Source organism: Hyaloscypha bicolor, assembly GCF_002865645.1.
Source record: "Hyaloscypha bicolor E unplaced genomic scaffold K444scaffold_126, whole genome shotgun sequence".
Classification (NCBI taxonomy): domain Eukaryota; kingdom Fungi; phylum Ascomycota; class Leotiomycetes; order Helotiales; family Hyaloscyphaceae; genus Hyaloscypha; species Hyaloscypha bicolor.
In genome coordinates this window covers 719,663-735,870 of record NW_020194628.1, presented here as the reverse complement: position 1 = coordinate 735,870, position 16,208 = coordinate 719,663, and the positions used below count along the sequence as shown (strand labels likewise).

The 16,208-nt window shown below is 46.1% G+C and overlaps 3 protein-coding genes across 3 annotated transcripts; all 3 read left to right on the top strand.

Moving 5' to 3' along the window:
• The first annotated feature begins 924 nt into the window (after window positions 1-924).
• On the top strand, window positions 925-4,153 carry K444DRAFT_596735 (uncharacterized protein). Its single transcript, XM_024878450.1, has 4 exons — window positions 925-962; window positions 1,013-1,120; window positions 1,179-2,110; window positions 2,157-4,153. Exons 1-4 carry the CDS (start codon window positions 954-956, stop codon window positions 3,934-3,936), a joined length of 2,829 nt encoding a protein of 942 aa, XP_024731854.1. The 5' UTR covers window positions 925-953; the 3' UTR covers window positions 3,937-4,153.
• A 5,526-nt stretch (window positions 4,154-9,679) lies between these two features.
• On the top strand, window positions 9,680-10,651 carry K444DRAFT_617397 (acyl-CoA N-acyltransferase). Its single transcript, XM_024881119.1, has 2 exons — window positions 9,680-9,977; window positions 10,035-10,651. Exons 1-2 carry the CDS (start codon window positions 9,865-9,867, stop codon window positions 10,516-10,518), a joined length of 597 nt encoding a protein of 198 aa, XP_024731853.1. The 5' UTR covers window positions 9,680-9,864; the 3' UTR covers window positions 10,519-10,651.
• A 2,005-nt stretch (window positions 10,652-12,656) lies between these two features.
• Window positions 12,657-14,155, top strand: K444DRAFT_617396 (uncharacterized protein). Its single transcript, XM_024881118.1, has 3 exons — window positions 12,657-13,024; window positions 13,077-13,748; window positions 13,818-14,155. The coding sequence occupies exons 1-3, from the start codon at window positions 12,747-12,749 to the stop codon at window positions 13,975-13,977; spliced, it is 1,110 nt and encodes a 369-aa protein (XP_024731852.1). The 5' UTR covers window positions 12,657-12,746; the 3' UTR covers window positions 13,978-14,155.
• Window positions 14,156-16,208: the final 2,053 nt, after the last annotated feature.

Here is a 16,208-nt window from a genome sequence, read left to right as displayed (position 1 = left end):
GGAAGCATGTTGCGTGACTTTGAGGCAACTTGTTGTGAAATGGGCTGCTATCTGATACAGTTCCACGACAAATTGGAGAAATAAGAAGTCCAGGAGAAGATAAAGTTCGTGGATTGAGATGAAGCCGGACAAGGTCGTAACTTTAACTTCGTAGAGCTGCAGTGATCATCCCACGCCAACGCTAACATCATCGTCGATCACACACCATGACATGTTGAGGCGAGCTGAACATATATGCAACTTTCCCAGAACAACAAATTTTAACATACTCCTCGGCTTGCCGTGCCACACTTGCAGCGAAAGAGGAGAGCTGAGAGGCTCATACACCGCAGCTGAAGGCATCTTTGACAATACGGCTCTGGACGAGGATGGCGGCGGAGCCTTCCACAGCTTGCCATTGGGCTGGCACACATTGGTATGAGCTGAGAGATGTAGCCATCGACAAATTTTCGAAGCAGAGGCGCGCTCGAGACTGATGAAGGTTCTCCAGATGATGGCCACGATGCGGTGAAGAGTGAAGAGGGAAGCTGGCGATGTTGAATGGTCGAAGTTTCACACGCGTTGGAGTAGGAGGTCCACGCGCCTCCGATGAGTCGTGATACACCGAAACCTCGGCCGAAAATCAAACCCCCAATTACTTTCTTTAACAGCCAGCACACTTAGGTTCCCTTAAAAAAATAAAATCAATTAATGCGCAGTCCATAGGATTACCTTCGATAAAATTGTAAAAACTTGATTGTCACTGCTATGGAAGTTAATATAAAAAACATTGATTTTCGGCCCAGATTTCGGTGTATCATGACTAACCGGAGGCGTGTGGAGGTCCCAGAGGGAAGGCGGTGAGAGCGGCCGCAGGCTAAAAAAGACAGGGGCTGATCAGCAATCACGACCGCCAACTCGTGTTACAGCTTCATTATATTCATGCGACCACGACGAGATGATTCTACAGAGCCATGGACTTCGTGAGTATGATCCATCGGTGGACCTGCATCGTTGCTAACCATCAAGTCAGTGGTCCAGATTAATAGCCGGCACGTCTTTAGACAAATCCGCCGCCAACAACACACACTTGCCTGAGAAACGCCTGGCGCGATTCAAGAAGGAATACAGTCAGCTTTTGGTATTGAGACACTCTATGATGATGTTCCAGCTTGGTTCTGTGTTGACTTGTAATCTAGCAAGAATGGCGCAATGCATCCAACCTGGCAAATGACTATGAAGCGGCGGAAGATATTCGATGCAGCATCCAAGACCTCGCGAATTTCCTCAGCGATGAATCGAGACGGCCACTCCCACATCCATGCATCGCTTTTGCAGCCTCGAAGCAGATCTACGTACCTATAGGCAAGATTGCTACGACCTCATACAACGAAGGGATCATCAGAGAAGCCGTGGTTTTGTACGCGACGTTGATTGATAGCGAGGAAGAGGACTTTGTGGAAAATGAGACGTTTTCGAAGAGCTTGATGAATTTGCTGGTGCGGATTACTGGAGCGAATAGCATACGGCTGGGCTCGGATACAGAGGTTGAAGTGGTGGAACTATCATTCAACATCACTACCAAGATCAGGCTTGATCCCGAGATTCTACCAGCCTGGTTTACAGCACGAGAACACGAGGAGTCAGAAGGAGGCCAAGATGCACACGAAAAGTTCACGGGAAAGACGCACAAAGAGGACTTCCCATTATTCTATCTTCTGATCGACTACATCCATCATGATGGAAGGATCGGAGATTTCGCGAGGACGGGCTTGCTATATATCATCGAGGCCGCATCGAACTCGGTGGCTCTAGAACAATGGATTGTTGAAAGTGACCTGGCAACTTTGATGGCAACTGGACTCGGAGCGCTGTATAGTCAGTTGAGCCGGAAGCTGGTGATTGACCATCCATCTGACGAGCTTCCACCCATTCTTGCACTCTCGGACTACCAACATCCAATCACGAATTACGAAATTGTCAGCTCGTCGTCTCCAGATTTCCAAGCTCACATGGAGACATTCCTATCACATTTGGTATTCTGGCAGGATGTTTTGAACCACTGCAAATCCGTCGAAGTCAAGTCAACGTTGTTGGAGCATTTTCAGGTTATCTTTCTCCAACAATTGCTGTGAGTGGTATTTTCTAGCCTATGTGTACCCAACTGACGAACCAAGATACCCCTCGCTGCTCGAATCATCAGACGTTGACGGCGGCTCATCAGTAGCAGTCCTTACCTACCTCAGGCGGATACTGGAAGCTCTCGATCACCCAGACATGATTCACCTCATTCTACACTATCTCCTTGCTTTGCCAGACAGAACTCCAGCCCCGACTGGCTCACGAGCTTCTGTCAGCGCTGCCAGGAAGAGAAAATCAATGGATCTGGCCACGATGATGCAAGGGTTTCAAGTTGAAGATGCTACCACGCCGGCACTTTTCAATCTTGTGGATCTCATCCAAGGAAGTTTGCGATCGACAAGTGAACAAACTATCTCAGTGACATTGCAGCTTGTCTCTGTTATTTTGAGGCGACATCACCGATATGCCGTAACAACTCTCCTATGGACAAGTCAGATATTCTCGGATGGATCGCCACGAACTGTCGGGGCTCACGATCTGGAAATGGACTTCCTGCTTGGCTTGGCAGGAAGCATAGGAGGGGAAGATAACTTTGATGAGGTTTATGAAAATCACGTCAAAGACTGTATGGGTATACTGGAAAGCCATCCGTGCTCAATTACCCTTATTGCACCAAAGTCAGCTGGTGGAACGACAAAATTCGCTGGCTCACTGGCTTCGATTCCCGGAGCTCCTCGAGATATTCGATCGCACACCTTACGTCCTGAAGATCCCATGCTCAAAACTTTGCTTGGCATATTAGCAACATTCTTCACGAATTCAATCGAGATTAATCTGTCACTCACAGGGGTAATTGTTGATTTAGCTAGCTGTGGATTCATGCGCATAGACGGCTGGCTTCTTCCCAATCCGACCGAATATACGTACGGCGAAGACGAAGCGGAGGCGGAGGATCGATATTTCATGGGCCTCGGTGATCCCATCGATGTTCAAGAAAGGGCGCAGATTCGAGAGCTAAAGAGAGCTCGACGAACCCCAAAATGGGACGAGAACAGAATCCCAGTTCTACTCAAGCAATTGAAAAAGTTGGTAGATCAAGTCTCAGCCTACCGAGCCGAGATCCCACGCTTCGACGAACTCCTCCAACAACGCCGTGAAGCCTTCCAAGCGGCAACCTCCGCAACCTCAACACCAATCCCCATCCGTCAGGCACCCCCAGCCCGCTCCAGCTTCGAATCCTCCTCCCGCTCCGTCTCCCCACCCCGCATCTCAGCCCTCGACTCCCTCGCCCAACGCATCTTCCCTGAACTCAACACGCCCTCGCGCTCCCACTCTCCACGAGGCCGACGAAGCCAAGAACGAAGCAGCGGCGGTGGTTTAAGCGGTGGCTACGGCCTCTCAACTCCAACGTCTCGCGCCGCAGTCCCTCCACCGCAATTCCCAATGGGTCTCGAAACCCCGTCTCGGGGAAGCTCGCGAGCTTTCTCTCCCTCCCCATTACGAGACGCCGAAACGATATTAGGAAAGCATGGCGTCCCTGCCTCTCAAGCTGCAGCCTTCGCAGCTGTCGATCAATCCATCCTGGCTCGCAAAGTTGGACTCCCAGTCTTCAAAGGAGAGATCAACCCTATCCCGTTCCCGAATCTGAGACCTGGCGATAATGGGAATGGAAAGGAGGAGAGTAATGGGGGGGCGGAAGATGGGAGTCTCCAAGACGAAGGGGAAGGGAATGCAGAGGGAGAGGTGGAAGAGGAGAAGAAAGTTAGTGTCAATCATGTGTTGACGAATGTTATTGTGTTGCAGGAGTTTTTGCTAGAGGTTGCTGCATTGGTGCAGGTTAGAGCAGGATTATTTGGGGAGGTGAGGTATGTTTAAACTTTTGAATTTGGTGTAATAATATGGGACGGGAGCCGAAACCCAGAACTGGGAAGTGGAACCTGGGAGAAGGGGAGCGTTATGAGATATGATGAGATACCTTTTTGCATGCTTAAATTTGTGCCTGGTACACGAGGGTCATTGAGAGAATGTAAGGCCAATTGGAGGTTTATTGGTACTTTCGTTCATTATTTTGTTACACAATTTCCAGAGCTCCATCCCGCCTAACGCCGTCCCGTGGAAAGTTTTCCACCTTCTCCGTCTCTAGCTCCACTCCTCCTTTATCCCCTATCTGCAAAGCTTCAAGAGCCTCTTCGAAACAATTCCAGCACTATCTCCATTGCTTGCAGTGTTGCTTCATACTCGTTCGTGGGAGGGGAGTTCGACAGGGGCTGCATTTCGACATCGTGGTCTTGTTCTCTTATTAAGAATTGAGAGTTAGTTCTTGCTGCCATATTAGTTTAGAGAGGAACCTACATGAAGTATTTCGTGCTATTATCGTTGCCATTATAGTTAGGATAGCTAGTGCTATGCTGCCTAGGCCAATAGAGGGGGAGATGGCGGCGATTGTAGAGACTGAATGTCGTGAGACATGCGTTAAAAGTAAACGAAAGCGTGGTGATCCAGCGGTTTCATACGCATTATTTAAATTTAAATTTCTTGCAGTATTGGTATAATTTGAAAAGCAGGAGGAAGAAGTACTAGTAATTTTATGTCTTTGAATCCGGAATCAAACGTTGCATATTTTATAGGGGATTGGGGAAGGCTTTCTAGCGAAGGTTTGCCTTGGTCTGACGGCAAGGCATGCGGGACTGAGCTGTTTCTGCATTAATCTGGAGTCGGCTTCCGGAGACCTCCCGCCCCTAGTTCGGATCCCATCAAATGCATCAAGGCTTCAAATCGTGTTGTTGGATTTCCGCGCTCATTCCCGCCAATGGATGGGATGTGTAAGGCCAGTCTCGCGAGTCACGGCAATCAGACAGTTTCGCTTGAGCAGCCCTCAACGTGGCCCGGCACCGAACTTGATTGAGCAGGCGGTTTTCTGGAACATGCCATGCCCTGGGCATAGTCGACCGCGGGCTTGTATTTAACCTTTTCAGGCTCTGGGAAGATGAAGAACTCCAGTTCGCGAAGCTTCCCGCGTGTCAGTGTGAGTTTCCTGCCCTCCCAATCACACTGTGCACATGACTCCACTCTCGGGTTGCCTCTTGGCATTCCAATGACAGAAGGCCTCCAGGCAGGCTTCGCCACAAAGTATATACCACTGTGGACTCCGGCTGCTATAGATTACTTGGCAGGTACATACAGTCACATAACCCCATGTAAATAATTCCATCATTATCAGTAACTCGCCTGACAGAATAAAGAAAAAGGGATCGAATCAATATTGGTTGGCTCAGTGGACTATCTTTTGTTCCAGCACCGACAACGCCATAATTATTCAAGGTAAGGCACAAAATTGATTGCTCTCTCGATCCATCAGTTACTAGATTCGAGATCAGACCTTCGATTCAAGTACCCTAGCGCTAAGCATCACTAATTGCAGAATGGCTTCGGCCAATACCTCAGATATCCCCTCCTCGCGTGATCGGATCGACTGCAACAACCTGGAGATGGAATTGTCAGTCTTGCGGAGCAACGCCGAGCCGCTCAGTCGGCCATCCGTCTCTTTTTACGATAGGGAGATCACCCGAAATGGTAGAGCGATATTATGTCGCTTGATTCCAATCCATGGGTAGGTTCTGAGAATGAGTCGATGATTTGTCTCGAGTTCGCACTTTCACAACCTGCTTTCGATCCTCGTTTGCATCAGACCGAAGTTAAGGCCGAGGCGATAGAGGGATTTGAGCGTTTGGTATAAATGTGCTTGTATTATATAGTTGTATCATGTCATTTATTCATCATGCCCAAGCCCAACTCTGGAGAGTTTTCGCCCCCAACGCCCAAGTTTGGACAGTCTTCATCCCTAACATCATATTCACCTCCATGCTCCGTTGAGCCCTTCTCTGCAAAGCCTCAATTTCTGGTTCGAAAGAGCCCCAGTAGGGTCTCCATCACTCGTAGGGTGGTTTCGTATTCGTTACGATAGTGTTCGAGGCCCCGGTGCGTGGGCCGGGAAAGAGCTTGCATTTCGACGTCTTGTTCTCCTAAGGAAAATACCAAAATTAGTGTTTGGCCTGTTGTGAGTCAAGAAGACTTACGCGAATTACTAATATTCCTTGCCATAAGTGTTGCGAATATAGTGAGTATTGCGAGTGCTATGCTCCCAAGGCCAGTGGAGAGGGAGATTATGTCACTCGTGGAAACTGCGATTTGTCAGTACTGAAGGAATTGATTGGGTAGAGTCGACTCTTTGTACGCATTGTTTTATTGTATGCCTCTCTCCAACTTGTGTATCGTACTTTAGTGAGAAGACTGTAATTTCGAAATTGGAAGAAGGGAGGGATACCACGAAAGATTGAAGTCGGAGATGTCAATGTAATCGGCCTCTTTTCCCAGCATGAGAACGCTTCCCCACTTCACTTTCTTGACCAATGGTGTGCATACGTGATTACCCAAGGTGCGCCGAGCCACTCGAACTGCGGAGATCCACGCGTGGGCGCCGCCATTTACGCTCCCATCGAATACCAAGATCCACACCCCAGCCAAACGGGATGAGAAAGTGAAGCGGCCAAACGGCTGTGGGTGCTCACCCGGTAACGTCAGGGAGCGTCCACCGTCCTGCCATTCAGAGTCTACAATCCACCTTTGCACTCGGCGCAGTTCCCGCTTCCTATGAGTTGGGTCATTCCCGTTCTCATGATGCCTGCCTGTTGGACGAAATGTGGCTTGGCGAGTCTTTGAATATGCACCTCCTGTTGGACGACGCGGAGTGTGGCTTGGCGAGTCTTTGAATATGCACCTCGACCCTGGTCTCCCCTATCCCGGTCGCCGATGCCCATATACTACTGTACAGTAAGTATCCCCCTCTATATACTATTAATTTTTCTCTTTTTAGAGTTGGCTTGTGGGGAGGGATACTTATTGTTTTTATTTATGTATATCTTTTTGGGGTTGTGCTTCACTTTTCGAAGGCGGGAGGCGTAGAATTGGTGGTGCGGACAGAGGGTTGGGGTCTCCATATCCACAAAAATTGAGATGCGCCATCGGATTTCAAGTTCAAAGAGCGAGTATCTGGCGTAAATGAGAAATCGCGATGAAGTCGTGCATCCGCAGAATCCCATGTTGCATTGATTTAATTTTGCTCGAGGCATTCATTACAAATCTTCCTATCATGTTCCTGCCCTCACATTATTAAAGACCACTTTCGACAGCTCAATTCCCTTGCTCAGGGACGTGGAAAGTCCCCGTTTTCTCCTTCTAATATGCGCTATTTCTCCTTATTTCGGAAGCCCTAAGAACTCCTTCTGAAAAGTCCCAGCACTGTCTCCATTACTCGCAGGGTGATTTCGTGTTCGTTGGTGGAGTAACCGTTTGTTGGAGTAGCAGCAAGTGGTTGCATTTCGACGTCTTGTTCCCCTATACCGTATACGAGTTAGCACGCCTCGGGTTTATAGAGTAAAGAGAGGGAGACGTACACGAATTATTGACGTTCCTTACTATAATCGTTGCGAATATAGTGAGAATAGCTAGGGTGATGCTGCCCAACCCGATTGAGAGGGAGATTGTGTCGCTTGTCGAAACTATAATCTGTTAATTATATAAATATCGTTTGGTAGGTTGAATTTTGTACGCATGGTTCATATGTATACTGCCCTTTCTGCCCGTATATTGTATTTTGAGGAAATAATGTAACTTTCAAGTTGAAAGGACAAGGTTAGAATGGTATAGCTTTGGTATCGCATTCAAATGGGTTTCTGATAGTTGTTGACTGCGGTGTGGTACGGTGCGTTGCGGTGCGTATGGACAAAGCTCAGTAGGGGTGGTATCTGACGAGGCCTAGGAGGGGTCGGCCGGCGTGCGAATCCACTTCCTGCTTCAGAGGGTAAGTCAGTTCTAGCCTTCTAGGGCAATTCGGATAAGAGAGAGAGGAGAGAGCCCACATCCCGAACAGTACTGGGTCCAGCCCCCAAACCCCCTCAAGCTCCTTTCGGCCGCACGAACATACAGAACACCGCATATATTGAATGAAGCCTAGCGCTAGGGGCGAGTGAGCGGCGGCGCAGTGAGTTGTTTTCTTTTGCGTCCCACCCCCACACCGCGACGTCAAGGATCCAGATTCGCTTCTCCATGTGGCTTTCGAAACCAGCCACCTTCATCGGGAGATGGTGAGGCAAGGCACTTTGATCAAAGGACCAAACATCCAATCATGAAGTGATTTTCGAAAATTCGACCAAGACGACCGGCCCACCCCCACTTAGTTTATTCTTGTCGGAACCCTTTTGCAATGCAGTCTACACGCAACACACCACACCAGGGCTTTCCAGAAACACAATCCAGTACCGAGAGGCTGATTCCTTCTGGCGCCCGAGTCTCCGCTTCCAGCCTTGCTTGTCTGGGTTTTATCCCGTGCAGGCTTAGCAGCCAGGCCTGATCCCCATGATGGCTCTTTCCCGTCTTTCCACGCAGACATTCATGGTCCCACCCTCGAGCGAGGATCTTTGCCGTCCTCGACACGCCTTGGTGAGCGACGACACCGAAAGCGCAATGGCATGTTCACCTTTATGCTCGAGGCGGGCCGTTGGCTCGTGTGGCTCGACTGTTCTCAGAGAATTCACTTCTCGTTATCCTTAACCTCAGCCTCAACCACAGGGTCCATCAGATTTCGCTCCACGTCTGGCTCACTAGAGATCTGCCTTGGTGCACCGCAGGCCATCAGACCCTACTGGCGTCCGGGTCGTAGGTAAGCGTGGACGCATCTGCATGAGTCCGTCAGTCTACCCAGAGAAAGATACTCTCCACATTGAATGCGCAGTCCTGGTTCATCCGTCCATCCGCCTGTGTTGGTTCTGGTGTGGGTATGCTAACGAGAGCCAGGGAGGCTATAAGTTCCCATCACGTGACACTAAAGGACTTTTTTCGCGGGTGCTGCATCAGGTTGAGATTGCCTTTGAGAAGACTCGAAGAATTAAACCATGTTTCTCGTTGCTGTTGCTAAACCCCTTACCATTCATATTCCCTGTTCAACAGCGAGGAAAGTCCTCTATATCTTTTCTTCTTCTTCCCTGTCCGAAGAGACTTTCCTGCAATTTTGGACTTTTCAGAACAGGAACCTTCTCCGCTTTGTGAAGTGAGAAGTTCAATGGTAATATAATGTAAAGACATGGCTGAGTTGGCATCGGTGTCTAATATCCCGTTGCCAATAACAGATCTGATATCAACAGCCACGCTCCCTTGGCTTGCTGATGGTACGCCTGACCAATGGTTTCGAAGAAACTCAGTTACACCTTTCACAAATCATGATTAGCTCTATCCTTGCGTGGATAAGACTAAGTGGTCAAGATGCTTCTCGCGCGTCCATGAGGACCATCGAGTTCACATAAATTCCGCTCCTTGTTTGCGAAGCTGCCCAATATGTATTCACTACGATAACCGTCTTCCACCCTCGAAAGACATCACTCACCCTTCGCAAGGGATCTACCGTATTTTGTAAGAGAGAGAAGTTAGGACGACTCTACATGCCTGGTAATTTGCTAGCGCTGTGTCACCGAGTAGGCTCGGGGCACTCTACTCCGAAGGTTTGTTGCACGCTGATAAGGACGATTCAACCGGTCTCTCCACTTATACCCCGCACCCCCCACAACAATTTTCTACATAATATTATTACTGTAGTCTGTCGAGTACAGCTTCGTAACTCGAGTACTCCACGCTTCCTTGTTCAAGTTCCGATCAGCGCCTTCTATTGAATACCACTAAATAGAGCTAGACACCTCTCCCACCCTTTTTATCCATATCCAGTATTCAGTTCGCCGAAATTGTGATGCAAAGATGGCTCGGAAGCAGGTATTTGTCACTGAGCGATTGCTCCTGCAGCCTTTAGATCCCCAGAATGCCGAAGACCTCCTCGTCATATTCTCATTCGATGAAGTGCGAAGCCAAATGCTAGTTGCACCAAGAATATCACAATCGTTGGGACAGTGTTCGCTAATTTTGAGCAGGCTCACAACCACATTCTCTACAATCGATGAAACAACAGAATGGATTGAAGCCGTATCTAACCGCCCAAATAGCTCGATATTCTCGATCTCACTACGACAAAATAGTTCAGAGATGATTGGAATCATCGGCCTTAACTCCTTTGATCGTCTTTTGTACTCGTTTAACCCCGACTTTTGGGGTGCTGGATACTGTACCGAAGTTCTCCGCTGGTTCCTCAAGCAGTTGTTTGAGAAGCAGCCGGAGCGAAGGACGCTTGTGGCCGGTGTGCATAATGGAAATGAAGGAAGTGTGAGAGTGCTGTTGAAGTGTGGGTTTGTGGAGGTGGATTCGTTGGAAAATGCAATGAGTGGGTTCAGCAACCGCGGAGGCAATGGGGACAGTCAAGGTGGGGAAGTTGAAATTCTTGAATCTTCGTCCCCTGCAAACAGCTATACAAACTTCACTTGGTTTTATTTCGAGAGACCATTGGTTGTGAAGGAATGAGACAGCTCACTTCTCAGGGAGTGGTGATGGGCTACTGATCTTGGCGCCGAAGAGCACATCAACGTTTCAATTCCTCCTCAAGTCCCTAAGAATTTAGTTTGTCTCCAATAGATATGTGGCCCTTTGAATTGACTTGATCTAAATCTCTACTTTTCCATTTCGTTACATCGAAGGCTTTGACTTGATCTTAGATATGTCCTCACTTGAACGGATTATAATCTTCTAAGTACTAAAAAAATCAGGATTGAATCCGCCTATGAGAATCAAATTAATTCCGCACATATTAAATAAAAATTAGAGATAATTCGTATTCAAGCAATCTTGAAGTGTTTATGGTGGTGGATCACATGACTCTATTCTACATGTCGGGCGCAATTTATATTTCTCTTTCAATGTTTAGTTCCGTTCTTAGATCAAACTTTGAACATAGGTTCATAAAGTAAAAGTGAGGTGTTGTCTGAAGAACAATTCTAGTTGTACTAGACCCAAAAGTCCACGGGAGTCATGTTCACTCAGAGCCCAGACTAAGGTAAGAACCAAGTACCCTAAGAGATAGACTTAGTGTCACACTTTTAGTCCACTACTTAGCACCCGATTAGAAGTCAAGCTCCTAACTGTATTTGGTTTTATTAACATGGTTATTTGGTGTTTTTGGGCATTTCCAATATAATTAATTAATTACTATAAAACAGCATTACTATAAAATAAAAGAGTGCGGGTAATCACGCTTTGGCTAATTTCAATATGGCCCCTGTGTGGGACTGGCCTACCATGCTATATAGTTACCATGTATTTCCTAAGATGTGAAAATATTCCATCGATCAACATTTTTATGCCCGCTACAGTGAAAATGCGCGCTTTGCTATTGCTTTCCTTTGGCATCTTAGAGCCTCTGACTGGCCTTGCCATACCAATGAGGATCTCAATAAGAGAGATAATCTGTGTAGTTTGAAGCGCCTCCCGTTCTCTGCCAACCGAACTCTACCATAATTGTGGAAGAGACAGTACAAAGGGCTTACAAGTTATACCGTGTGTTTATTGTGGATGAAGACCCCAAGACAATGTTTTCCTTCATAGGTTCAATTTATAAAGTAAAAATATTAGTCCAAACTCACACTATTCAACTATGCAACATATAACAAAAATCAAGGACTCAACAATTAACGTACCATAGCAACATTTCACAGGGTACACGGACGGACCCAACACCACTTGGTCCCTTTTCTGCAGCGGCATTAGAGCAGGAACTAAACAAAACACCTCTTGGTCCTCCGATGCTAGTACTAACATGTCATAGACTCATACGCGAAGTACTCAGCTACGGGTGGATGGCGCTAGGTTGGCGGTTGTGTCCGCGAACACGTAGGTATCTTGAATCATATTGACTTGCGCCACGCTAGCATCTCGCTTTGGTGGGATGAGAATGAGTCGATTCCAAAAGCGAATGCTACTTATTGGACAGAACTATGTCTTAGTTGGTTGTTGAAAGGCCATTTGAGCTATACCTATTGAGTAAACTAGAGAACATGTTGTTTTAGGAATAGATTTGGGCAATTGTGGCAATTCTGCTCTTGATGAATGGATTGGAGCTCTCTTTACTTTGATGTTTGACGGCAAATAGAGTTATCCTCTCTCGAAAAATCTAGATTTCAGCGTTCAAGTTCAACTACTTTTCAAGACTTGTCAAGGCCAAAAGGGACAGCCTCCTGAAATCGGAGGAAGGAGAGTCTTAGGAGACTGAAGCCCCCGGAGTTTGTTCAGGCGCAGGACAAGGCTGTGCTAACCCAGCAAATTGCTTGTTATCCAAGTTGGCAAGGCTCCGCGAGATATCTCTGGGGCCACAAAAGTACATAAGTCAGCTCACCTCGTTAAACGGTTATTTGTATCTCAAGGTCTTCAAATACCCGGAGGACTTGTGTGATATTGATCACGTGATCACAATTTCTGACATCTTCTCGGAGAGCAGTATTGAACACATTGTCTTTAGGTGTAAAGTTGATGCTTCTTATATTGCAAGTCACTTATTCCTTAGAGAGAAGGTACAAAAATAAAGGTGCTGCAGCTGACCCCGAGCTTTAGGCTCCAGCCCCGAACTAGCGCCGAGCCGGTGGAAGACTACAGCTGCTCATCGCTCGCACATTTTTTGCTAAATCAAGGAATCCCACCTCAGAAAAGACAAGCACAAGGTCGTCCTCAGCGCTGACGATCTACCAAAGGTATTACGCACAATGGACCAGTCAAGCTCCAGCAAGCGGAAGAGAAAGGCAGACGCCATGAACGAGTGGGAAGCATTGGAATTGGAGAAAATCGCGAAGGTCAAGGAAATGTACTCTAAAGGGGTCCCATTCTTCACGAAAGACTCTATTCGAAATATTCACCAGCAACTTCTGAAAGCAAAGACGGGTGACGAGATTTCAGTGCTCAATTTGGACGGTACCAGCTCTAAATTCAAGATCTTGAATGGAGAGGTTGTCGATGGAGACGAGCCCAAAACTGAAATGGTCCAGTTCGTTGGAGCTCAAAATTCGTGTTCCCGATAAATGCTAATCAAAGCCTAGGATTGATCCCCATATCCGATATGAAAGCATACAAGGCTTAACTCAGAGGATCGACGGCGCTTTCACCGCGAGTTTCTGCCCGATGCCAATCGCCCACTTTTTAGAAGTGCGTGATAAAGTTACGAAAGAGTTCTGCCAGCGGTCTAAGAAGCATCCTAACCTTCCTAGAGAGGAAGCTGAGGAATTCTTCAAGACTTGTTGCAAGGAGTGGGAAGCTAGCGAGCCTTGCAAGCAGTTAAGGTCGATTCTTGCCTCTGCGCAGCTGCCGCTCGGAATCACCAAGATTGTGGCTTTCGCATGTAGCAATTTCTCCCGCATTATTACCAAAAAACCGCATTCCTCTCGCGGACTTGTCCGGCCAGCTACTCAGCACGCGCTGATATTAACCTTGCGGGATATTCTCAGCAAGAAGGACTGTGGAAGCTCTGGAGAGATCGAATGCTATGCGCAGGACCCTGTTTACTCTTCCTTGGACAAATCGATCCTGGAGCAATCTGGAATCAAGATTCTCAGTGATCCAGAAGGGTTCTTGGAGGTCGACGAGTCAACTGTCGTTCTATCGTTCTGTCCCAATGTCTGTGTAAGGCAGGTAGTAACTGATATTGCTCGACCTGCTATAATGATATGGGACAGAGTCTTGTGGAACGAAGACGAAATGGACGGAGAGCCGAAGTAAGCCAATGAGTTTCGTCGTTGAAACCCCTTGAGGTGGATTGGATGTACACGGCTAACGAATCCAAGAACCGATCCAGACTCTCCTCGCCTGAAGAAGATGTTACAGGCTTTCTATGAGGAGTCCGAGATGCCCGATGATTATGATGATGCGAACAAGTCCTTTGGAATTAAATTTGGAAATGCGGGGATCTACATAAGAAAAGCGAATGCAATAAGTCGGCTGTAATGAGTCTTGGCCCTTGGTATTTGCTTATAACATGACAACTTGCTAGTACAGGGGCGGCATGAATTTGAAATACACCAGATTCCCCTGCACTATGATCTCTAATTCATCCTTTAACGTTCCATCCGTATCAGAATGACGAAGATTTAAAACTTACCCAGGTCTGTAGAATCGAGAATCCTTGGCTAAAGAAATTTCGTTTTTGGTTTTCTGGATCCAGCCTCCAGAAACAAACATTGGATCTCTTCGCAACCTCTTGCACTGGATGCAGGTAATTATCAGCCGTGATTGGTCACATCACAAGCGCTTTTTATATCTCGAGTTGTTTCGCGCCAATCCTCACGGGAAAAAACTAAAACGACCCCTCCTCCCACCCGGGTGTCTATTGGGGGTGTCGATTGGGGTAGGGGTCTTTAAAAATCTTAAGTTAGATTTTTTAATATTAGTATAAGCTAGTATATTATAACCTTTGTATTATAACCACGTGCTTCTTAACTTATAATAAAAAGATTCCTTAAGATAGTATTTTAATTTAAGGGAGTTTATATACTAATTAATGAAGTTCTAGTTTTTTGAGCCCTATCCGTTGCGCTGCGGCCAGGTGCGGACCTCGCTAAACTTAAGGAACACCAAAACTCGCACGCTTCCAATTCCAATTGCTGTACCAAACCTTTATAGCAGTTCTAACAAATATGGTATACTTGTAGTATAGAGGGACAATTAACAGTCTATAAGAGAAATTAAACTTCTTATTATTATATAGAACTTTATCTCAGTTCAGAACTGGGAGAAAATCTGTTAGCGAGGTCCGCACCTGGCCGCAGCGCAACGGACAGGGCTCTTATATCTGGTTTTAGGGACTTATTCGCTAAATTTCTAGGCTTTCTTAAGCTTATCTTTAAGCTATAAAATGTGAAATTTTTAATGTCTTTAATTTAAAGAGCCATTACTATTCCAAACTTTACTTTAAAAAAATATTTAAATAGCTCTTAATTAGCGCTGTAAGAAAATAAAACAAGTATTAAATTATATTAATTCCTAATAAAATTGAATCAAATTAAAGGAAAAGCCAGAGTTTTGGTATTCATCCGAGCGCCTCTACGAAGGCGGGCAGCATTAAAAATCGTCCAATTCGCTAAGCGAGGGCGGGCACAACCTTGACTCTCGCAGTATCCCTTCGTCTGGTGAGACATGGTCCGTACTAGCAGGGGGACCTAGCTCAAGGCGAAAACGCGTGCCTTTACTTAGAAACTTATTAGTTATCTATCACGTTTTCGCCCTGAGCCAGGTCCCCCTGCTAGTACGGACCATGTCTCACCGGACGAAGGGATAAAAATTCTCGTGATTCCGTATTATATTTCATTAATAGTCGGTTCGTCCTCCTTTGCTCGCTTCGCTCCCAGTCGGGGAAAGCAAGTGTCCCGCAAAACCAAGTGTCCTATCGGCATTTACCGGGTATATTAATTTAGCCTATAACCCCACCAAAACTCTTGTACCTTAGCAATCCAATTGGATTTTTTTTTTCACTTAATATATCTATTTCTATAACTATTCTAATAATACAAAATCTGCATTTCTCTGAATTAAATTAATTAATTCTATATAGCTCTCTATATCCGATTCGTTATATATAGGAAGTAGAGGGCTTAAATCCCGGTAATCTGGTATAATAATCTCTCGCTTAGTACTATTACCCTGTATTAAAATCATAATCTCGTTATCTAAACCTTCTTTATCCTTAGTATCCTTAATATTAGGGGATACTAGTACCTCTAGCTCCCTAATTACTTAAAGAAGCCCTGGATATCCCTCGTCCGTTAATAATAACTGCTCTGCTATAGTAGGAGCTTTATTAGGCTCGCAAATAGGAACAAGATCCTGAATCAGGGGAAGCTTATTTTATTAATTATAGTCTTTAAGTCAAAGGAATCTTGCCCTATTATCCTTCCGGGATTATATACCGAGCATAGTCAAGTTCTTTACTACCTTATTCTTCGCCTGAATAAGCTTCTCCTTAGCCTTATAAAGCTTCTCAGATATCTCTTTTATATTCCTTGCCTTAATATTAGCTCGGAGCTCATTAATTAATAGAGTACTCCCTCTTTTATAAATACTTCTTCTAGAGTTATTCTTGCGTTTACTCTTAGCTAGAAGTTTAGCTTATAAGTAACTATACTTCAGGGATATTAAATAAGCCTTTTAGAGTTTAATATTAATATTCTTTATTATTTTTT

What these genes read in the sequence shown, in the direction of transcription:
- K444DRAFT_596735 (XM_024878450.1), top strand. An exon ending in AGGAATACAGTCAGCTTTTG is followed by an intron (nt 1,121 to 1,178) that starts GTATTGAGACAC and finishes CTTGTAATCTAG; the next exon opens with CAAGAATGGCGCAATGCATC. An exon ending in ATCTTTCTCCAACAATTGCT is followed by an intron (nt 2,111 to 2,156) that starts GTGAGTGGTATT and finishes TGACGAACCAAG; the next exon opens with ATACCCCTCGCTGCTCGAAT.
- K444DRAFT_617396 (XM_024881118.1), top strand. Translation starts at nt 12,747, where the DNA reads ATGGACCAGTCAAGCTCCAGCAAGCGGAAGAGAAAGGCAGACGCCATG. An exon ending in CCCAAAACTGAAATGGTCCA is followed by an intron (nt 13,025 to 13,076) that starts GTTCGTTGGAGC and finishes ATCAAAGCCTAG; the next exon opens with GATTGATCCCCATATCCGAT. An exon ending in GAAATGGACGGAGAGCCGAA is followed by an intron (nt 13,749 to 13,817) that starts GTAAGCCAATGA and finishes AACGAATCCAAG; the next exon opens with AACCGATCCAGACTCTCCTC.
- K444DRAFT_617397 (XM_024881119.1), top strand. Translation starts at nt 9,865, where the DNA reads ATGGCTCGGAAGCAGGTATTTGTCACTGAGCGATTGCTCCTGCAGCCT. An exon ending in GATGAAGTGCGAAGCCAAAT is followed by an intron (nt 9,978 to 10,034) that starts GCTAGTTGCACC and finishes AATTTTGAGCAG; the next exon opens with GCTCACAACCACATTCTCTA.